The sequence below is a fragment of the Lampris incognitus genome, chromosome 2 (assembly GCF_029633865.1).
Source record: "Lampris incognitus isolate fLamInc1 chromosome 2, fLamInc1.hap2, whole genome shotgun sequence".
In the NCBI taxonomy this organism is placed as follows: domain Eukaryota; kingdom Metazoa; phylum Chordata; class Actinopteri; order Lampriformes; family Lampridae; genus Lampris; species Lampris incognitus.
In genome coordinates, this window is record NC_079212.1 from 104577128 (window position 1) to 104601498 (window position 24371).

At 48.4% G+C, this 24371-nt stretch overlaps 1 protein-coding gene across 1 annotated transcript in view; it reads right to left on the reverse strand.

Moving 5' to 3' along the window:
* The window catches only part of mmp24 (matrix metallopeptidase 24), a 115171-nt gene that overhangs the window by 71808 nt on the left and 18992 nt on the right, over window positions 1-24371 (reverse strand). Inside the window, exons 2-3 of the mRNA XM_056273396.1 lie at window positions 6688-6836; window positions 6140-6256 (exon numbers count right to left, since the gene is read on the reverse strand). Coding sequence (XP_056129371.1) covers window positions 6140-6256; window positions 6688-6836 — 266 coding nt within the window. The remainder of the gene's footprint in view (window positions 1-6139; window positions 6257-6687; window positions 6837-24371) is intronic.

Consider the following 24371-nt stretch of genomic DNA (forward strand, 5'->3'; position numbering starts at 1 on the left):
TCTGGACCTGGCTGGCATGGATTTCACGACAACACCCTTCTATCAATCTGTTCTCCACGCTTGGGGAATGGTCTTGCGCACCAACAGGGACTACTCCCAGCTCTATGGCAGTGTCGGGGAGGAACCACTGTTCCATAACCCACTGATACAATGCAGGATGCTTAGCTCCGCAAGTGTACAGAGATCCCTCATAAGAGCTGGACTTATGAAATTAGCGTGTCTCAGATCAGGAGGACAGTGGAAGATGGCGGGCATTTTGAGCCAAGAGACTGGCTTTAAATCTCTTCGTTTGATGGAGAGATTGTTGGGAGAAGTGATCAGTGCACTTCCTGGCTTCTTCAGGGAGGTACTAGGAGCGGAGTGTGGAGAGGATCAGCCAGCTATGCTGCCTGTCTTTCCATCCTTGTCAGTCCGTGCGGCAGTGGAGGAGCAGGAAGAAGTGAAGGGGGCCATTCTGTCCTTCAAAACGCCAGAACTACATGACCTCTCAAGCACGTCACAGAAGGCCTTGTATGCAGTCACTGTAAAGGTTCTCAACAGAACATCACTAGCCGGCGTGCAGGAGTCGAGGTGGTTGAGTTTGTTGGCACCAGGCTCATCCCCCAGGGGCAGCTGGAGGTCCCTGTACAAACCCCCCATTGAGAAACGCACTGCGGATCTACAGTGGAGGGTGGTACACGGGGCTGTGGCTACGAACAGACATGTGGCACACTTTGATCCTAGGGTAGGGAGTCAATGCTCTTTCTGCAGTGATGAGGAAACCCTACAGCACTTATGGCTTAGATGTCCCAGGTTGGGCCCTCTTTTCTCTGTACTGCAGCGGTGGCTCAGAAGTTTAGGAGAGGTTCTTGCGGACATCCTGTTTGTCTTTGGTCCGAGGTACATGGCAGCACAGTGCAGACGTATCACCTTGGTTAATTTTTTGATAGGACAGGCGAAAATGAGCATTTGGCTTAGCAGAAGGAACAAGATGAAAGGCACAGGGTCCACAGACGCCATGCTCATGTTCAGGGGTCTAGTGGCTGCTCGGCTGAAAATAGAGTTCATGTTCTTCAACCTTAGTTCAAACCTAGAAGGATTTATTTCTATGTGGGGACATGGGGATGTGCTGTGCACAGTGGAAGACCAAGTGCTTATTCTTAATCTTTGAAAAAAGGGGAACTAGGGGGAAGGTGTATCCTTTGTTTTTACTGTGTATGGCGATTGTTGTGTTTTTCCACTATGTATATGAGTTTTTGTGTTGATATTATCTTGACGTGACTGAAGAATTGGAACATTAAAGGCTTGGTTAAAGGTCAAAGGTCAAAGGTCTCTCTCTCTCTCTCTCTCTCTCTCTCTCTCTCTCTCTCTCTCTCTCTCTCTCTCTCACACACACACACACACACTGCAGCCACGTACCAGACAGTCAGACAGAGCCAAGGCATTATTAGTTTTCAATTTTCAAATGGTAACAAAACAGAGTCTATGTTCATCAGACAAATGTAAACAGATGGCATTAGTGAAGTTATTAATTGAAGTGGATGGTGATGAATCTCGGTTTTATTGAAGCCTTTCCTCTATCATGGCTATCACAAATAACATTAGGCTTCAATGACTGGCTCATAATGGAGCTTTCTAACTAAGACTGATGGTGATCGGAAGGGGTCAGGAAGGAGAGGAGAGGAAAGGAAAGGAGTGGCGAGGGGAGGAAAAGGGGAGAGGATGGGCAGGGAGGGGAGGGGAGAGAGAGAAGAAGGAGAGAGGAGGACAGGATTAGTAGAGATAGCAAAGAACAGATGAAGGGAGGAGATGACAGGAAGAAAAAAGAGGAGAGGAAGGAAAAGAAGAACCCAGAGACGAGACAAGGGGAGACAACTAACACGCGTGACTGGAAAGGGGAAGAGAATGGAGGCAGGGGAAAAAAGGGATATTAGTGGAGAAATTAGTGGAAAGAAAGGGAGGGGATGGGAGAGGAAAGGCGTGTAGAGGAGAGAGGACAGTTGGACAGAAAGTAGCAGCAAAGACAAGGAGAGAGGAGATAAGAGAACAGGAGAAAGACCAGATGAAGGAAGGAGAGAAGAAAGGAGCCAAGAGGATAGGAAAAGAGAGGAAAGAGAAAGGAGTGGTAAAAAAAGAGAAAAACATGCTCTGATTTTGTGTGACATGTCTCTAAGATGACATGGGTTCAAAAATCAAACAGACACACCCGTGCAGACCACCACACAGACTATATATAGCCCACCTAAACCAGGTTACAGTGACTTCCTCTCCCTCTGTATCTCTTCCTCAGCATGTCATCCCCTCTTCACATCTTCTGTCAGCAGAAAAGTTGAGAACATTTCTAAGGCTTGCAGATAAAACATCGACAACTTTCTGTCTTCTCTCTTTCCCTTTCCTCCCCACATTGCCTCTCTCTCTCTCCTTGTGTTTGTCTCTCCTCCCTCCATCTGATTTCCTCTCTTTCATCCCCCCTCTCTCTCTCTCTCTCACACACACCCTCTTTTAAATTTCTACAAACCATGCGATTCTGCATTTCACCTTTCTGTACTGGGGCCTCAGTGGGAAACTGCAGCCACTGACACTGTGTTGCATAACCATTGTTTGAGTGCTGGTTAAATGATTGCTTTGCAGATATTTTGCTGAATGGATGATAGTATACTACTCAGCTCAGTAAGGTACAGCTGGGGGCTCACAGGTAAAAAAATAAATTAAAAAAAAGTGTTAATGTATACCTATACCTCCCGCGCCAGTCCTCTCTAGAGTTGTATACTTCCTTCAAGTCATTCATTCACTAACAGCTCCTGCACGCCATCCCGCTGTTATGCCATGCTGTCAAAGCCACTCAAACAGATGCCTGCAGGCATGCACAGGCCACATATATGCGTGTGTGTGCCTAAAAGTAATTATCACCTTGATGCATTATATAGTTCTCATGTTTATTTGACCCCATGTTGTGTTGTCATTTCGTTTTACTTGGATTTGGGTCCTTTTCTTTATGTAAAGCACTTTAAATGCATGTTAAAAGCTCTTAACAATTGAGATTGTAACCGTGGTTTTTTCCACCGTTGTTGCATCTATTGCCATACTGCTAGATAATGACATGTTCCTAATTGTTATGTGCAGAGTATGGATGTGGTTTCAGAGGGTTACCCGTAACACGTGCTGGTTTACAAATATCTTTAACTGGCCCAGTCCTCCACTTGAAAAGCACAGCATGGTTTGAGTGGTTGGTAGACTAGAAAAGTGCTACATAAATGCAGTCAATTTACCATGCTAAACCGGTGCTGCGCTCACAGCAGACCCAGTGAAGGTGAATCTCAGGGGCTGAGCCTTATAAAAGTGGCATAGGATAGTGGTTGGATACTCGTATAGTGTAGGATGTGTAAGTGTACGTTTATAATGTAAGATAGTTTAAAATTTACGACAAGTAACATTATATTAGTGTAGTGGGTACAGGTGTAGCCATTGTAAAGTGCTATATTTTGTCTGTCTTTTAACTGAACTAATGCTAACATGAGAGCTGGCTTTAAATCAAAGGGTTACTCTGTTTACAGTCTCTGGAACAATCAATCAATCAATCAATCAATCAATCAATCAATATTTGTGTAGCACATTTCAGGCATTAAGATGCAATGCAATGTGCTTTACATTAAGTGAGTGTGCACAGATAAAAAAGTAATAATAGGAATGCACATACATAATTTAACAAAATGGAATAAAAATCCATGAAGTGATGAAAAAAACCTCTGACTTTTATGAAGCAAACATAAGAGTAATAAAAACACAGTGACATGCATGAAAAAATATTAAATTCAGACAGACAGAACTCATAATTGATCAACAGCTTAATAACAGCTAATGAATAAAAGGAGAAGGGATCACCATTAAAAATGTGTTTTGAGTAAATGCTTGAAGGTTGCTGTTGAAGTGGCTGTTCTCCATTCCAAGGGGAGACCAATTAAGGAATTGTCTAATAATTAGTTATGTGATAGCATTTTTCTCGGCAGTATGCAAATTTTGGAATATGCCTCCAGCCATGCAACGTAGAATTAAGTGCACTACTAATACAGAGTCCATGCAAGATAGATACATGAGAGGGAATGTATACTATGTCTTGCAGGAAGCAGGGTTGTTGATGATGGTAATTATAAAATAATTTCAGCTACAGATACAAATTGTTGGCAGGTGGTGGTGAGTCTGCATTTGTGATTGCATATACATGTGCTATAATGACAACTGGTGATGTTGATTGTGTTGTTTTAACTGAGCCGATAGGGACTCTCTACTGAGGGTGGACATGGATATCACAGCCTCTGGACGGAGGCTACTGTGTAGGTTATATTTCTATGTTAGGCTTCACTGTCTCATATGCTCTCACACACTGATCCATGTGAACTCTTTACTATAGATCCAGCGCTCTTAAACTCTTTTTAAATCCCATTCTCTGTCAATGGTGTATTTTTTTTCTGCTCATGATTGTTTTATTTTTCTGCTTCTTCCTTATATGTAAATGAGCAGAATGTCATGCTTGACAGGTGCAATATTAATAAAGCTTATTATTTTTAAAGTTAATTTATACTCATGCACGGTAGCACTTTGCATTGGGTTCAAGTCCAAATACACAATTATCACTGCAAGTGCTTACTTAAAATGTACACATATGATTATGAATATATATAGTATATAAATTATGTAGCTAATATACATATAATGCACTTAAAAGCAGATAATGGCAGAATCCCAAAACTTATCATTATGTGTTTAAATCTGGGAATGTATCATGGCACTATTCACTTGGTGTTTAGTGATTTTCACAAGTTATATATTACATTATTACATTATAACAATAGCATCTCTAATTTGAAAAAAAATGCAGTATATGCAGTAACAGTAACATCTATCACATCTATAACAGCGTGACACGTTATTGAAGACGACTCTCTGGTCTGTATGGTCAAGGTACGTGACAGGCAACTGGAGATGAAACATTAGAAGATGGCCTGAGCAGACACAAACACTGTGAAGGGTAACCAGATAGTGCTGTGATCTCACACTGTGGATATTATGTAACATCATGCAGCGCAAAGAACTGATGCTTCGGGTTGGGATACATTGAGTACCTCATGGGGCTGGGCTAATTTACATTAGACCTAAATCACACAGCTCCACTCCCAGCAGGAGCCTCTGAGTATAAGATGGAAGAGGGGGAATGAGGGTAGAAGAGGAGGAGTGAGTCAGAGAGATGGAGAGAGATCATGCCGTCATGCCATTAAAGCAAATCTGAACTGCACTGAACTAAACTGAACTGAAGCTGACTACGCCGTATTGAGTTAAACTGAACTGAATTGTAATGAACTGAAGTGAACTGAAATGAATAGGAGAGAGGGATTAAGAGATTGAGAAAGCGAGGAGCAAAATAAAGGATAGAACAAAGGGAAAGTTAGGGAGAGGAACAAAGAGGGTGTTGGTGAGGTATGAGAGAGAGAGAGAGAGAGAGAGAGAGAGAGAGAGAGAGAGAGAGAGAGAGAGAGAGAGAGAGAGAGAGAGAGAGAGAGAGAGAGAGAGAGACAGAGACAGAGAGAGGGAGAAAGAGAGAGAAGGCTGTGGAGTAGAGCTGTAGGAAAATAGATGAAAAAAAAGAGAGTTTGGATGTCTTGAGTGTTTCATGAGCCTGCACTAATTTACATTAGACCTGTATTACACAGCTTGATTCCCAGTAAGATCCCCGGGGTATTCTGTAGAAGGTTCTACTGTGGGCTACTGAAAGAGCAGCGTACATAAATATAGAGGAAAAGACAAAGAGAGAGTAGGAGAGAGAGAGAGAGAGAGAGAGAGAGAGAGAGAGAGAGAGAGAGAGACTGGGGAGGGGATGAGATGCTGTAAAGGAGACAGGGAAAAGGGAAGGAGCGGGGTAAAGTGAGAAAATGAAAGAGAGGAAGACAGACAGGAGGGAGTGAGTGAGTGAGGGAGAGAGAGAGAGAGAGGAGGAGGTGTGTGAGAAGTTGGAAAAGAAAAAAGAGACACTGCGAGTAAGAAGGGAACATACTGAATTGACAAAGAGTACTTGGAGAACCTTTTGGGCGTGGGCAAATTTTCAGGTGCTTTACAGTAGATAGATAGATAGATAGATAGATAGATAGACTGATAGACAGATAGATACCTGTAGGAGATCTTCTTCTCCCTCCATTTCTGCCCTGTCAGAGCATAGCGTTTATTCCTTTGTCGGCGGCTAGTGTGAGGGTGGTCTGGAACACCACAACGAGGTCTCCGCATCCACCTGGACACACACACACACACACACACACACACACACACACACACACACACACACACACACACGCACACACACAAAATTGAAGATTTATACTAAGCCTTAAGCTTCAATGTTAACACGGAAGCACATACAAGAGCAAACACACACACACACACACACACACACACACACACAGACATATACACACAGACGTGCATTCAGAACCAATCACTGTAACTGTGGACTCAGATATGGGCTTAAGAGACTATGGGGTTGTGGCCCCAAATGGAGCACAAGGCTGTCTCCGGTGGATGACACACAGACATACACACAAACAAGCAAACTGATGCATACAGAATCACTCGAAGACGCATGCCCGTACACACACACACAGACACACAACACAGTCAAAAAGTAATGTGCCGTGACCGTCACCACGTAGGGGTCATACTCACTCGATAGTTGTCTGGTCCAGTATTCCCGTCACCGGTATGCCGTAGAACCTCTGCATGGCTGCCACAGCGGACTGCATGGCCTTCTCCTGGCGCAGGTCCGACGTGCGAATGTCGTGAGGCACCAGGTAGCCATAGTTTTTCAACCACGTCTGGAAGAGTGTAAGAGAGGTAGGGTTTCATAAAAGATGCATGTTGGACATTTTGAATCAAAGACAAAAGCCATTCGACCAAAATAAGGCGTCTGCTCTTGTCGCGTCTGATAGCTGCTGCTATTACAGTATATTACACCACAGTGTCCCAAGGCTTTAAAGACATTTGATGGCACTTTCTGTTCATTTATTTGTCAGATTGTTTTACTACAACTAGAAATATCAGCATCAGAACAAATAAATCATGTGAGCACGCGAGTGTTTATATTCTTAAGGCATCAGGGACCAGCCTGTGAATCGCCGACAAGGGAAAAATAGAGTCATCTACATAGACTTCACATTCGACCTCATCAACACATCTGCCGTTTGCAACAGCTTCTTCGTTTAACTTGCAACACTGAATGAATGGGAGTGAATGAGAATGTGAGAAAGTGGGTCTGTGAGTGAGTGAGTGAGTGACATTTGAGAGAGAGAGAGAGAGGGGGGATGAACAGTTTGATGGTAGACTACAAGACAGTAAGAGAGTGAAGAATGGCAGGTAGTGGAGGAAACGGGGTATGAAGAGATTTAAGAAATATCTGGATAAATGTCAGAGAGGAAAACAGAAGAGACAAAGTAAGAGAGATAGAGAATGACAGAGATGAAAGAATAAGGGGAGAGAAAGTTCCCCAGAATCACACAAATATCCCAAATCAGATTGATTCAGATCCAAAATCGACAGCCCCAGCCCAGAATCCACAAGTGACTGCAAAATGCTCATACGTATGTCATGACTTTCTTTTTTTTTCTCCTGGCAGGCTGTCTCTTTAATATGACATAACCTCAGTACCGCCGGGAGAGAGAAGGAAGGCAGGAAAGGAGAGAGGAAAGGGTGCAGAGAAAGAGGAAGGGGGGGGGGGAGAGAGCAAGAGATGAGGAAAAGAAGACAAAGGAAAAAGGCAAAAGGAAAAAGGCAAAAGGAAAGAAAAAAGGGTAGCATGCATGTGGTGATGGACAGGGAGAAGGAAGAAGAGGGCGGGGGGAGCGAAGGCAGAGAAAGAAGGAGAGTTGCTGAGGAGGATGGGGAAAGGTTACAGGAGGAGGGTGGGGCTCTTCTGTATAATAGGTCATTAATATTTCAAACCATATGCCAACCTCTCCCAGCCAGCCCTGGCTAAGCAGCCAGCGACAATAAAAACACCGTGCCAATGCCAGCAGGGGCAAGCAGAAGTCACCGTAGTTGGAGTCATTCATACCCATATCGAAAATCAGTCGTGTCTCTATTGGCTTGAATGGAAAGTGCTGGTTGGTTAGGCAAACATAATTTGCATTTTCGCAGCATGGTGATAACACGCTGGTACAATTTGTTTTCAGGCTCACACCTGGTAAGCACTACATTGGATTTAACCAATTAGAGCTGATCTTGTATTATATTAAAATATTGCGGTGGTCCCAGAACAGGTACTGCCGCATTGGGTGGACCACCCAATGCGGCAGTACCTGTTCTGGGACCACCACAATATTGTAATATAATAGCAGTGCCAAACTGGGGTTTAAAATGCCCACTAAGGAGTTTTCATGAATATAAATACCGGAGCAAAGAGGACACTAAAGATCAGGCAAAGTCAGGACGCCTATGGAATCTCAACTATGTGCTAGGGTGCAACTTCTGCAATATCCTTTAAAGTTGACAGGGGTCAAGCTCCTGGATCAACAGCAATCCATCCAGACAGAGTTTCCCTGCAAAAGTCTAACATGATGAAGATGATTATCATTATTACCAGTAGTAGCAGAAGTATCTCTATTGATGCTGATTTTGCAGTTTTGATTGACTGATTTGCATCTGATTAGCAAGAAAACTGGTTCTCTCCCTGGGACCCAACCAGGTAGTTTGTGTCTCAACCAGCTAGTTACCGGTCATTCAAACGAGATGGCCTTCATAACGTGGTTGTTGTGCTCGCGCACCAGAACCTGACCCGTGTGGCGAAACCCAAGACAGACAGACACGAGATGACTTCAAAAGCTACAAAGGGAGGTTTTATTGTGGGAGGGAAATGTATGGTGAAAAAAAGGCGTTCTGTTAGTGGGATGTGTAAATAAACTATGTGTGGTGCCCCGTGGTTTGCGTGAATAACTATGTGTGAGTGTTTTTAGCCAATGTGTGGTGCGGTATGTAAATGACCAGGAGGTGTTGAAAAAATGTGCGTGCACCTGGCGAGAAAGTCCAGTCCGTGATCCAAGAGGGGTTGTCCGAGAAAGTCCAGGTCCGAGATCCGGGAAGTCGAGTCCGAAAGGAGGGGTCCAGATAGAGGGACAAGGGGGGAGATCGCAGGAGAGGTCCGGGGAGAAACGTGAAGGTCGCTGGGGACGAGGGAGCCGTGGAAATCGCGGAGGGAGAGTCTTGGGAGGAAACAGACACGAAGATAAGACACTGGGGAATAAACAGAATGCAAGGAACGCTGGAGGGCTTGTCAGAACTTTACCGCAGGGTTCAGTACGTCGAAGCACTGAGAGACGTTCTGGGAGGCTTCTTGTAGAAGGCTGCCTGATTGCCACAGGTGTGCCTGATGGATGATGGCAAACACCTGGTGCAGTGCAGCGCTCGTCTCCTCAGAGCGCGAGCCGAGCGCTCGGATGTTTCCGGCACGTCCGAGCTGGGGGAGTGGCTTGAACGTGCCGGGGAGGCAGCTCGGGGCGGTGTAAGCACAACAGGACCCCCCCCTCCTACGGGAGACACCGGGCGACCGTCCGATGGCGTTGGGGTAGGCCCGATAGAACTCCTCCAGGAGTGCAGGGTCGGCCAGGTAGGACCGGGGAACCCAGCTGCGGTCCTCGGGCCCATAGCCAACCCAGTCCACCAGGTATTGGTACCCACGCCCCCGGCGAGCAGCTGGTCGACATCCCAGACCATGTCACCACCGTCGAGGACCCTGGGGGGTGGAGGAGCTTGGACAGGGGGAGACAGGGGGCTGGTGGCTACCGGTTTGAGGCGCGAGACGTGGAAGACGGGATGGATCTTGAGTGAGGTAGGGAGATGGAGACGCACCGCCGAAGGGTTGACGATGCGGTCGATGGTGTAGGGACCGACGTAGCGGGGAGCCAGCTTCCGGTTGAGGGTAGGGAGGGGCAGGTCCCGGGCCAGGAGCCATACCCTCTGGCCAGGTCGATAAGCTGGGGCCGGCAGTCTCCGCCGGTTGGCGCTGCGCCCGCAACATAGCGGCCCGGGCGGTCTTCCAAACGCGCCGACATCGGCGGAGATGGGCCCTCGTGGACGGGACCGCCACCTCCAACTCCTGATGGGGGAACAGAGGGGGTTGATAGCCCAGGGAACACTCGAAGGGGGACAAACCGGTAGCCGAACTCTCCATGGAGTTGAGCGAGTACTCCACCAAGGGGAGGTACTTGCTCCAGGAGGCGGGGTTGCTGGTGGTAACGCAACGCAAAGCCGCCTCCAGGGCTTGATTGGCCCGCTCTGCCTGCCCATTGGTCTGGGGGTGATACCCGGAGGAGAGGCTGACCGTGGCCCCAATCCCCTTACAGAAGGCCTGCCATACCTTCGAAGTGAACTGGGGACCACGGTCAGAGACAATGTCCAGGGGAATCCCATGAGGTCGGACGACGTGGGAGACGAGAAGGTCCGCCGTCTCGGCTGCAGAGGGGAGTTTGGTGAGGGCAACAAAATGGACGGCCTTGGAAAACCGGTCGACAATGGTCAGAATGGTGTCATTGCCTTGGGACACCAGTTACGAAGTCCAAGGCAATGTGGGACCAAGGTCGGCCGGGGACAGGAAGGGGGCGCAGGAGACCTGCTGGAGGGCGATGGAGAGCCTTGCTGCGGGCGCAGGTGGTGCAGGCTGCCACGAACTCTCTGGTGTCTGCCTCCATGGTGGGCCACCAGAAACCCCTGCGGATGAAGGCCGCCGTTCGGTAGACACCGGGGTGGCAGGCAAGATGGCTGGAGTGGCCCCACTCCAGCACCTGGGGCCGGACAGAGGGAGGCACAAATAGCCGGTTCCGGGGTCCATTGCCTGGGTCGGGATGGGCGCGCTGGGCCCTTCTCACCACTGATTCGATGGCCCAGGTGACGGCACCCACCACCCGGGCCGGGGGAAGGATGGCGTCTGGGGCGTCTGCCCTGACGTTCTTGGTGCCCGGGCGGTAGGTGAGGGTGAAGTCGAACCGGCTGAAGGAGAGAGCCCAGCGCGCCTGCCTGGGGTTGAGCCTCTTAGCCGTCCGTACGTAGGTCAGGTTTTTGTGATCGGACCATACGATGAACGGCTGCCCTGCTCCCTCCAGCCAGTGTCTCCACTCCTCTAGGGCGGCGTGGACGGCCAGCAACTCCCTGTTGCCGATGTCATAATTCTTCTCCGCAGGACTGAAACGCCGGGAGAAGAAGGCGCACGGGTGGATCTTCTGGTCCTCCTCCGACCGCTGGGAGAGGATGGCTCCGATGCCCGTGTCCGATGCGTCCACCTCCACGATGAACTGTCTGCACGGGTCCGGGTGGGCGAGCACCGGAGCCGTTGTGAGCAGCCTCTTCAGGGCCAAGAAGGCGGCTTCCGCCTCCGAGGTCCAGGAGAAGGGGCGGAGGTTGGAGGTGAGTGCAGTGAGGGGGGCGGCCACACGGCTGAACCCCCTGATGAAGCGCCGGTAGAAGTTGGCAAACCCCAGGAAGCGCTGGAGTTGCGTCCTGTTGGTGGGCTGTGCCCACTCCTCCACCGCTCGGGTCTTCCTGGGGTCAGTGCGGACGAGCCCCTTCTCCACGATGTGGCCAAGGAACTCCACGGAGGGGAACACGCACTTCTCGGCTTTCACGAAGAGCCTGTTCTCCAGCAGCCGTTGGAGGACCAGGCGGACATGCTGGTGGTGTTCCTCAGTCCTGGAGAACACGAGTATGTCATCCAGGTACACCACCGCGAACGTGTTCAGCATGTCCCGGAGCACGTCGTTGACCAATGCCTGGAAGACGGCCGGGGCGTTGGTGAGGCCGAAGGGCATAACGATGTACTCGAAATGCCCTAGGTGGGTGTTGAAGGCCGTCTTCCATTCATCCCCTTCCCGGATGCGCACCAGGTGGTACGCGCTGCGCAGGTCCAGCTTCGTGAACACCGTGGCGTGAGTGAGTGGCTCGAACGTGGAACTCATAAGGGGGAGTGGGTATTTATTTTTCACCGTGATATTATTTAACATTCGATAATCTATGCAAGGCCTCAGGCTGCCCTCCTTCTTTGCCACAAAAAAGAAGCCCGCCGCCACCGGGGAAGACGAGGGCCTTATGATTCCTGAGGCCAGGGACTCTGATATAATTGCGCATAGCCTCCTTCTCTGGGACGGAGAGGTTATACAACCGACCGGTGGGAAGGGCGGCCCCGGGAAAGAGATCTATGGCACAATCATAGGGACGGTGAGGGGGGAGGGAAAGTGCACTCTCTTTACTAAATACAGGGGCGCGCAAAACCAAGAAACGGATAGCTTCCACGTGATTACCCGAAAGAGTGAGGGAAGCAGCGCTGTGTGTGATTTTACCAAGTGAACGTCCATCTAGGGCTTGGGCTGTGAGGGGTGTGTCTAGGGGGACGAGTGGAATGCCGGCCTGCCGGGCCAGCGAGGTGTCCATCAAACACTCGTCCGCCCCCGAATCCAGGAGTGCACCAACAGACAGTGAGCGGTTACCCCAGGTGAGCGACCGGAAAAAGGTGGTTGTGCTCCTTCTTGGGCTGGGGCTGAGGAAGGGTCGTCAGGCTCACTAGGACACCCCTCACTAGTGAGCCGGGTCTTTTTGGGCGAGTCGGGCAGGCCTTGATATAGTGGCCCGACCTCCCGCAGTAGAGGCAGAGGTGGCCATGCATCCTCTGCTCCCTAACTTCCAGCGGGAGCCGTGACCGACCCAACTGCATGGGCTCCTCCTCCGGCCTGGATCCAGAAGCCACCCAGGGTTGCGAGGGGGAGTGTGAGGGTGGAGAGAGCCCACGGGACGCTGACCCAGGGAAGGCACCGGTAGGACGGACGGGGGTTGGTCTATGGGAGGGGCCAGCGCGCGGGGCGCGTTCCTGGCGCCGCTCCCGCAGCCGTTCGTCCATCTGGAGGGCGACGAGCTCGTTGAAGGAGGCAGGGCGGTCCCGAACGATAAGATCTTTGATGGGCTCGCTCAGCCCCCTCCTGTACGCGCTCTTGAGCGCAGTGTCATCCCACCCACTGTCTGCCGCGAGTATCCTTACCTCCAGGGAATAATCTGCCACCGACCTGGCTCCCTGTTGGATGGAATGGAGGCGGCCGGCAGCGTCCTGCCCGTCAGCTGGGTGGTCGAACACCAGATTGAACTCGCGGCGGAAGGCACCATAGTCCGAGGCGAGCTGCTCGGTATGGCCTACCGCCGCTATAGCCCAGCTGAGGGCTTTGCCGGTGAGGAGGGACATGACGAGGGCTACCTTGGTCTCTCCTGTCCTATACCTAGCTGGCTGGTGTTTGAACAGGAGCTCACACTGACCAAGGAAACCCCTGCACAGCTCGAACTCCCCACCGAAGGCCTTGGGGCAGGGGAGGTTAGGCTCGCACCGGGGGTCCAGTGGGGGTTGACTCGGAGGGGGAACGTCGGGACCAGGAACGGGGAAACCGGAGGCCGAGCTGGGGGCAGAGACCGAGGCCAGGGCAGGGTGGTCGCTCATCCTGGAGACCGCTGTGGAGAGTGCAGCGATCTGCGCGGTGAGGGCATCTAACGCGCTCGTCGAGGCCTGGGAGCCGGACTGAAGATCGCTGATCTCTCCGGTGACACGGGTGAAGGCAGTAGTAAGCTCTGAGCAGAGAGAGGCAAGTTGGCAACTGTGACTTCTTACTACTGCCTCTAGGGGGACGGAGCTCTGGGGCGTCACAGGGACCGTCCGCTCCTTGGGTTTGCCTGGGTCCATAATGGCTTCGACGTTCTGTTGTGCTCGCGCACCAGAACCTGACCCGTGTGGCGAAACCCAAGACAGACAGACACGAGATGACTTAAAAAGCTACAAAGGGAGGTTTTATTGTGGGAGGGAAATGTATGGTGAAAAAAAGGCGTTCCGTTAGTGGGATGTGTGAATAAACTATGTGTGGTGTCCCGTGGTTTGCGTGAATAACTATGTGTGAGTGTTTTTAGCCAATGTGTGGTGCGGTATGTAAATGACCAGGAGGTGTTGAAAAAAAATGTGCGTGCACCTGGCGAGAAAGTCCAGTCCGTGATCCAAGAGGGGTTGTCCGAGAAAGTCCAGGTCCGAGATCCGGGAAGTCGAGTCCGAAAGGAGGGGTCCAGATAGAGGGACAAGGGGGGAGATCGCAGGAGAGGTCCGGGGAGAAACGTGAAGGTCGCTGGGGACGAGGGAGCCGTGGAAATCGCGGAGGGAGAGTCTTGGGAGGAAACAGAGACACGAAGATAAGACACTGGGGAATAAACAGAATGCAAGGAACGCTGGAGGGCTTGTCAGAACTTTACCGCAGAGTTCAGTACGTCGAAGCACTGAGAGACGTTCTGGGGGGCTTCTTGTAGAAGGCTGCCTGATTGCCACAGGTGTGCCTGATGGATGATGGCAAACACCTGGTGCAGTGCAGCGCTCGTCTCCTCAGAGCGCGAGCCGAGCGCTCGGATGTTTCCGGCACGTCCGAGCTGGGGGAGTGGCTTGAACGTGCCGGGGAGGCAGCTCGGGGCGGTGTAAGCACAACAGTGTTGACATTATGCAACATACAGTATATAGAAACAAGCGACTGAGCCTGCCAATGTTACATATCTTAAAGAGATTAAGCATCAAGAATATATACTCTGTCAGTATGGGGGAAAACAAGAGTTAAAATACAAATTTCAATTGGGTAAATTGATTGGATAATAGAAAATAGATGCCCCATATTCTGAGCAAAATATATTCACTCAGTCTGTCAAATATTATGACCACTAGATGGTCTGTACCTGGAGAGAAGAGGAATGAAAGTCAGTAGGAGCAAGACGGAATACCCATGCGTGAATGAGAGGGAGGACCGTGGAATGGTCAGGATGCAAGGAGTGGAGGTGACGAAGGCATATGAGTTTAAATACTTGGGGTCCACTGTCCAAAGTAACGGGGAGTGCAGTAGAGAGATAAAGAAGAGAGTGCAGGCAGGGTTGAGTGGGTGAAGAAGAGTGTCAGGAGTGATTTGCGACAGGAGGGTACCAGCAAGATTTAAAGGGAAGGTTTACAGGATGGTTGTGAGACCAGCTACGTTATATGGTTTGGAGACAGTGGCACTGACGAAAAGACAGGAGGTGGAGCTGGAGGTGGCAGAGTTGAAGATGCTAAAATGTTCAGTGGGACTGATGAAGAAGGAAAGGATTAGGAACGAATATATTAGAGGAACCACTCAAGTTGGACGGTTTGGAGACAAAGCAAGAGAGGCAAGATTGAGATGGCTTGGACATGTGTGGAGGAGAGATGCTGGGTATAGTGGGAGAAGAATGCTGAATATGGAGCTGCCAGGAAAGAGGAAAAGAGGAAGGCCAAAGAGGAGGTTTATGGATGTGGTGAGGGAGGACATGCAGGTGGCTGGTGGGACAGAGGAAGACACAGAAGACAGGAAGAAATGGAAACAGATGATCCACTGTGGCGACCCCTAACAGGAGCAGCCGAAAGTACTAGTAGTAGTAGATGATCTGTACCTAATTGAATATCAGTCACACCATCTGAAGGACTCAAAATCCACCATGAATCCATCCATCCATCCATCCATCCATCCATCCATCCATCCATCCATCCATCCATCCATCCATCCATCCATCCATTATCCAAACTGCTTATCCTGCTCTCAGGGTTGCAGGGATGCTGGAGCCTATCCCAGCAGTCATTGGATCCATGAATCCAACATTGAAAAACTGAAAAACAAAACAATCTGATCTCAATTCCCCACTGACTTTTCGTATAATGTGAATGGATGGTTATCAAAATGCAGTCTAACAATCCTGAGGGCCTTATGGGGCACCCCTTGAAAATGAAGAATGGTTTCATCATAAAATGGTTTAATACACTAGAAATGTTCCCATTTAGAGATTGTAAAATAAAAATTATCTAATTATAGATTTCATCTAAATACTAGGGGTGGGGGAAAAATTGATACAGCATAGTATCACAATATTTTGCGTGGCAATATTGTATCAATACATGGATGCCAAGTATCGATCTTTTGTTACATAAATTGTAAACGCAACATAAACTTTTTGGTACAGTACTAGAATAATAAAATAATTTGCTTTTTCGGTCCATTAGATGGTGGTGCACTACGACGGATGGGCAATGTGTCCAGGATGTTCCCCGCCTTCCACCCAATGAGCACTGGAATAGACTCCAGAAACCCGCCAACCTAATTAGGATGAGTGGCCTGGAAAATCAATGAACGAAAAAAATGAATAGACGGTGGTGCTGGGGTTTTTTATGGTGAGGTCAGACTGAACATTTTATCTTACTAGATAAAACAGATGTTGACAAAGTTTTCCTTTGGTGACATAATTTGCAGTATAAAAAAAGCTAATAAATTGCAATATATCACAATACTTAGCATATTGCAAGCTGTTTAAAAATGCAAAAAAACCAAACAAAACATATGATAAAATTAACAGAAACATAAGGTCAAATGACTTGAGGGGCCTAGCCGTTGCATATGGGACTAAAAGGTTGGTGATATACAGTTGATCTTGGCTATTGTCAGTAATTAAAATAATTTTATCATTAATTCTATATCACCCTGAATGTAGGGGAGGCTAGCATGGGGGTGATATGGGACGTGTGTCTGGTGTCAGTCAACAGTAGCAGCAGTGTTTTGAACTAAAGTGAAGGCAGGAAACAGGCGAGTGATTGAGAACAGTATGAAGAGTAATGCAGTCATGTAAGCAGGATGCTGCAGAGGAAAGGATGACTTCCTCAGTGTTAGGGTTGGTTTCAGTAGGGTTATGTAAGTGATAAAAACAGGACTGGACCATTTGCTTTAAAATTTCATGTAAAGAGAATGGCTAAGTTGATTATCTCCATATCTGATATCGATGGCACATCAACGGCAGCACAGCAATGTTCCACATCAGCATTCCTGGGCTTAAACCTTATCACACAGCAGGGCCCTTTGAAATCCTTTTTTTTTTTTTCCCAATTTATTTTTTATTTTTTTCCCCCCATTTTGGTTTTCTCGTTTAATTTTTTTTTAAACTCAACATTTCGTGCCTTTTACCCATTTTTACATGCTATCAACTATTATAATAAAAAAAAGATTGCAGTATTTCAGTTTTTTGGACAATATTGTCTTGTGTGATTGCTTGTCGTTTCCACATGTCCTCCTCTATCCCCAACAGCCAGCTCACATGTGCGTGCTGTGATGTGTACACTCACATGCACAAAGACACACAAGCACGGCAGGGTTTCTGCAAGGGTGAGAGACAGATGGTCTCAGCACAAATTACTTCAAAGTCCCAAGATGTTGAAATCTTGAATCTCCAAATTCTGTGCACTTTTGTTCTTCTATCCAAACTCAGTTTTTACTTCCATCCATGTTTTCCATATTGCAGAAATCACAGGGCCCTAAGACAAGGGTGCTAAACCTGATGTGTGTTTTTTGGAGGGCCATGACTTCAAAATATTGGCGATACTCCTGATACTGATAACCCTATCTGTAGAATAATGTCAACAATCTGAGGGCAGGTTGGCATTGTTTCATTGGGTGGTTGTTGTTGATGTTACCGCAGCGTGCATTATAGCTATAATATGAAAAAATACCAAAAACATCAGAGCGCACACGTGAAAAACAGTTGCAGATAAAAAAGAAAGGTTACCAAAAGCTTCAAACAGGACAACAGCAGAGTTCCCTTAACAGCTGAGGTACCATGCATCTTTTAGAAGGTTCCCTCCATGTTCCCTCCAACTCCCTCCCCAGCAGCACTCTCTGTTACGAAGCCCCCGAGGACCAGAATACTGCATTAGTCAGTATGTTTATATGTGTGTGTGTGTGTGTGTGTGTGTGTGTGTGTGTGTGTGTGTGTGTGTGTGTGTGTGTGTGTGTGTGTGTGTGTGTGTGTGTGTGTGTGTGTTTGCGAGAGGGAGGCAGGGGGAGAGAGAGAGAGAGAGAGAGAGAGAGAGAGAGAGAGAGAGAGAGAGAGAGAGAGAGAGAGAGAGAGAGAGAGAGAGAGAGAATGTGTGTGTCAGCACAGACTGTGCTGACACGTGAGCTGGTGCTACTAGCTCAGGGAAAGCATCATGAATTAAATAATTCACCAATTGCTATTACACAACGATTACTACAGCCATCAAAGCACTAGAACACACACACACACACACACACTCTCTCTCTCTCTCTCTCTCTCGCTCTCTCTCTCACATTTGGACACCTTCAAAACAACTAAAATAAATCAATGGCAAGACTAATACTGCCATTGGTAAAAATGTTTAGCTAATTATCCACTTTTTAATTTGACAGAATTGTCCCTTACACATAGCAGACAGCGATTCATTAGACACTGCTTGAGTTTCAGGGAATAGCCAAGCATTTCATCATAACTTACAAAAAAAAAATATTAAAACCCAGCGAGTCCACTAATCCAGACACATAGGGGGACTACTGTAGTGACAATTGCCCTCAAACATGTATATGTGTGTGTGTCAATGCAACTAGCGCATTAGCACACAAATATTGCAACAAACATGTTGTTGGATTTTAAATGATCTCCCTAGATGATAACAAACACCGAAAAACAACAAAGAGAAACGACAAAAATCAAATGAGCAGGCACGATCCCCCACAACCCCGAGTAGACCTCTCTTAACCGCCATTTAAAAGCAAGAGACCATCACGTAAGATAACACGACATCAACACTCGAGAGGAATGAAAATGGTAAAACTCCACCCCTCCCTACAAAAAGCCATTAATTTAATGATTCAGTACATTAAATAAAGTATTCAAGCTGAACTTAAGCCGCCAGTAAGGGAAGCTTTATAAGGGCATGGTAGGAGCATGGGGGTGCACCCATTGCACCCGAGCTGAGAAACGACATACTGTGGAAGAGACTCTTTCACCAGTGGGGGTGTGCATGTGAAAAAGACATGCTAAGCACTGCCCGGCATAGGTCTGTGGCATGGGAAATGTACTAGTCAGGATAACTTGAAGAAAAGGCGGGCGGTACGGTGGCGCAGTGGTTAGCGCAGTCGCCTCACAGCAAGAAGGTCCTGGTTCGAGCCCCGGGGTAGTCCAACCTTGGGAGTTTGCATGTTCTCCAGGTGTCTGAATGGGTTTCCCTCCCACAGGCCAAAGACATGTAGGTCAGGTGAATCGGCCGTACTAAATTGTCCCTAGGTGTGTGTGTGTGTGTGTGTGTGTGTGTGTGTGTGTGTGTGTGTGTGTGTGTGTGTGTGTGTGTGTGTGTGTGTGTGTGTGTGTGTGTGTGTGTGTGTGTGTGTGTGTGTGTTGGCCCAGTGATGGCCTGGCAGCCTGTCCAGGGTGCCTCCCCGCCTGCCGTCCAATGACTGCTGGGATAGGCTCCAGCATCCCACAACCCTGAGAGCAGGATAAGCGGTTTTGGATAATGGATGGAACTTGAAGAAAAGGCTGAGAGGCAGTACTGTGGACAAAGATATGGTAACACAACACAAACCAAGCTGCACAAAGTTCACCTTGTCATCTCTAGTTTTGTTTGTGCTGCACTCAAAATGTAAAAGTCGCTGCTTGTAGGCTATTAAATGGTCACGTCAGTTCAAAGTAAACAGGGGAGGGAGACTTGTGTGTACCCTTGTGTATTGGTGTGTATCTCTGTGCATGTATAAACATGGGTGTTAATGAACTCAACTCATTTATCGCTGCCATGTCCCTAACATGGCCTCAGCAGGCCCAGGAGGCCCTTTCAGCTTACTCAGCAAATGCAAAAGGGCTGGTATGATGACATCCCCATAAAATGTCCCAACACAACCCCCTTTTTTAGTCACTGTGTCTCTCACAGGAAGGGGCAAAGGAAATCTCCCCGGTTTTGAAAAAAAAACCAAAAAACCTTATTGCCGCTAATGAAGTCTGGTGCAAAGCGATGGGTGAATCTTTGCTATATCCTAAACAAGTGTCAAAGAAAGGGCAATAATAACAATAGGGAAATACGGTGAGTTTGAAAAAGAAAATTAATGCAATGTCAGCGATGGTAGTTGCAGTTTAAGGGACCTTGATATGCCTCTGCCCTTATTTTCTCCTTCAGGCTACATTTCTGAGTTTTCATCTTTTAGGGGGAGACTAGAGGATTACACAGTTTTCAGGCCCTCTTTCAGACCAACCTCTACAGCGGCTGCTGAGGCGGAGCAGGGACCACAGCCACATTTTCCAGACCCAAGGATGCATGTGTTTGCATGCACATTCATGATGTTTTTGATATTAAAAAGTGAGATACTGTGATGGACTGGCGGCCTGTCCAGGGTGTCTCCCCGCCTGCAGCCCAGTGACTGCTGGATAGGCTCCAGCATCCCGCAACCCCAACTGGGATAACAGCTTGGATAATGGATGGATGGAAAAGTGACATGTAATTGTTGGGTTTTTGATGTCAACAATCAGAATGTTTGCTAGTTCACATTCCAGCGATCATTGAAATGAACGGAGAAAAATGTAATTCTCACAAGTTAATTTGAACTTCTGATATCAACAACTGACATTTTATGCAGTTGAAAGGGCATTTGTGATATCAGTAAAGCAGCGCTGGCCACATAAATATTACAACTTTGTACCGCTACTGCGTGGATATACAAGTAAGGAAGAGGGTGGCTCCATCGCGGCTTCATTCAATTTCTAAAAATATTATTCTTTCTTTCCCCCACAACTGTGGCAAAACCAGTATTAAAAGTCACTGGGGGGGGGGGTATGTGTGCATGATATAGTGGTCTATTCCATTGCCTACAAACACGGGGATCACCGGTTCGAATCCTCGTGTTACCTCCGGCTTGGTCGTCCCTACAGACACAACTGGCCGTGTTTGCGGGTGGGAAGCCGGATGTGGGTATGTGTCCTGGTCGCTGCACTAGTGCCTCCTCTGGTCAGTCAGGGAGCCTGTTCAGAGGGGAGGGGGAACTGGGGGAATGACGTGATCCTCCCACGCGCTACGTCCTCCTGGAAAAGCTCCTCACTGTCAGGTGAAAAGAAGCGGCTGGCGACTCCTCATGTATCGGAGGAGGCATGTGGTAGTCTGCAGCCCTCCCCGGATCGGCAAAGGCAGGTGGAGCAGCGACCGGGACCGCTCGGAAGAGTGGGGTAGTTGGCCGGATACAATTGGGAAGAAAAAAAAAGAAAAGGGGGGGGGGTCACTGGAGGTAAAGAAATGTCTACAGCTTCTACCGTGTGTTCCCCCAGCATTGCTCCAGCGAGCTGCTCTGCAGAAGACAGTGGCTGCACCGGGCAGCTCCCAGCTGTGAATACGTGCATGTGAATGGTCGTAATGAGCAGGGAGGTGCTGAAAATGAGCATTTGTGCTCGAGAAACCTTCCTTGCATTTATTCCAACTGCCAAACGTGTTTTAAGGTTACTTAACTGAGCTGAATACCATTATTTCGTAATTGTGCAGTTAAAATAGGAAACAGCTAACGTAACAGATCTAACATGAAAATAAAAGTTGGAGCAACTTTACATTTACGGTTTTACGGCCCGGCGGACATCAGCAAAGTTGCTGCACACCTGCTGCCTCTGTAAGTGAATTTGCTTGTCTTGCTTGCTTTGACTCGTTGTTGCTATTTACAGAGGTCAGAGGTCACGTAGAGTCACACACACCACCTGTATAAGTCTCAACGCTTATCAAGGCCAGCCAAGCTGTCTGTTTACATTACCGTCCGCCTGGCTGTCTGTCTGCGTGTTTGGCTGCGACTCTCTTGTCTGTCTGCATCTTTGCCCATCTCCGGCTGATGTCTGAGCCTGTGCGTCAGCCTGCCAGTGTCTTCTCCGTCTGTCCCCTGTGATAAAAATAGACTTTATCTCCTCCCTACTAAACAATTTACCATCTTTCAGCCTGAGTGCTGCGAGAGTAACGGCAGGCGGGTTGCCCTGTCCAAAGATACTACACTGCTCAAAAAAATAAAGGGCAATGCAATGTAGCTCCAAGTCAATCACACTTTTGAGATATCAACCTGTCCAGTTAGGAAGCAACACTGATTTGTGAATCAATTTCACCTGTTGGTAAATTGTCTAATTTCCACCTGGTGGAAATTAGACAATTTGCAAGACAACCCCTATAAAAGGAATGGATTTGCAGGTGGTGGCCACAGACCATTTGCCTGTCCTCATCTTTTCTGGCCGATCTTTGGTTAGTTTTTCATTTTGCTAGTGCCCTCACCACTAGAGGTGGCATGAGGCGGTATCTGCAACCTACAGAAGTTGCTCAGGTAGTGCAGCTCATCCAGGATGGCACATCAATGCGTGCTGTGGCAAGAAGATTTGATGTGTCTCCCAGCACAGTGTCCAGAGCATGGAGGAGGTACCAGGAGACAGGCCAGTACACCAGGAGACGTGGAGGGGGCCGCAGGAGGACAACAACCCCACAGCAGGACCGCTACCTGGTCCTTTGTGCAAGGAGGAACAGGAGGAGCACTGCCGGAGCCCTACAAAACAACCTTCAACAGGCCACTAATGTGCAGGTTTCTGCTCAAACAGTGAGAAACAGAATGCATGAAGATGGTATGAGGGCCCGACGTCCACAATTGGGGCCTGTGCTCACAGCCCAACACCGTGCAGCCCGATTGACCTTTGCCAGAGAACATCTTGGTTGGCAGATTCGCCATTGGCGCCCTGTGCTCTTCACAGATGAGAGGAGGTTCACACTGAACACATGTGACAGACGTGAGAGAGTCTGGGGATGCTGTGGAGAACGTTCTGCTGCCTGCAACATCCTCCAGCATGACCGGTTTGGCGTTGGGTCAGTGATGGTCTTGGGAGGCATATCCTTGGAGGGCCGCACAGACCTCTACGTGCTAGCCAGAGGTACCATGACTGCCATTAGGTACCGGGATGAGATCCTCAGACCCCTTGTCAGACCATATGCTGGTGCAGTGGGCCCTGGGTTCCTGCTCATGCATGACAATGCTCGTCCTCATGTGGCCAGAGTGTGTCAGCAGTTCCTGTATGTCGAGGGCATTGATTCTATGGACTGGCCTGCACGTTCCCCAGACCTGAATCCAATCGAGCACCTCTGGGACATCATGTCTCGTACCATCCGCCAACGCGATGTCGCACCACAGACTGACCAGGAGTTTGACCGATGCCCTGATCCAGGTCTGGGAGGAGATCCCTCAGGAGACCATCCGTCGTCTCATCAGGAGCATGCCCAGACGTTGTAGGGAGTGCATACAGGCACGTGGAGGCCACACACACTACTGAGCCTCATTTTGAATCGTCTTGAAGAATTTCCACAGAAGTTGGATCAGCCCATGTTCTCATTTTCCACTTTGATTTTGAGTATGATTCTGAATCCAGACCTTAATGGGCTAATGATTTTGATTTCCATTGATCATTCTTAGGTTATTTTGCTCTAAACACATTCCTCTGTCTAATAAATAAAGATTTTCAGCTGAAATATTTCATTCATCGAGGTCTATATTGTGTTTTTAGGTGTTCCCTTTATTTTTTTGAGCAGTATATATGCAATCGCAGGTAGGAAGGCTCTTTCTTCTGGAGCGGTAGTGAACCTTATTTTAAGATGGCAGCACCGTTACCAAGCCCAGAGCAAAACATTTCATCTTTGATCAACTTAGTAAATCGATATTGGAGAGGAGTTTCCCTTCTATACCTTCTTAAAGAGCAGGCAAGCACTTGTTTCTTTTTCTTTTTTTTCTTTCTTTTTTTGTGGATTCCCCGCCCCCCTTTTTTCTCCCTAATTGTACTTGGCCAATTACCCTATTTTCCGAGCCGTCCCGGTCGCTGCTCCACCCCCTCTGCTGATCCGGGAGGGCTGCAGACTACCACATGCCTCCTCCGATACATGTGGAGTTGCCAGCCGCTTCTTTTCACCTGACGGTGAGCAGTTTCGCCAGGGGGACATAGCACATGGGAGGATCACGCTATTCCCTCTTGTCCCCTCCCCCCCTGAACAGGTGCAGCTACCAGGACACATACCCACATCCGGCTTCCCACCCGCAGACACAGCCAACTGTGTCTGCAGGGACACCAGACCAAGCCGGACATAACATGGGGATTCGAACCAGCGATCCCTGTGTTGGTAGGCAACGGAATAGACCGCTACACTATCCGGACGTCCAAGCACTTATTTCTAACCTGTCTCTCCACTTACCCACGTTTAGAAAAGGGATAAAAAAGGGGTGTAGATGTAGAGGGCAGTGATGGTGGGGGTGGGTAAAACCGAAAGTGGCAGATCTGCAGTGAAACACCTCGTCCCGGCTTCTCACAGTTTAGCTGGTGAACGCCGGCATGTTGCCGTTCTACTCACCTCATGTTGTATTGGTCTAACGCTCAGGACCCCATGTGTGTCTGCTACGTCTCATCATCTTTGATGCCCTCATATTTATTAGGTAATTTGCTGGCGGTAGCTCATAATGTGAATTCTCTCCCGGAGGAGAGAAGCA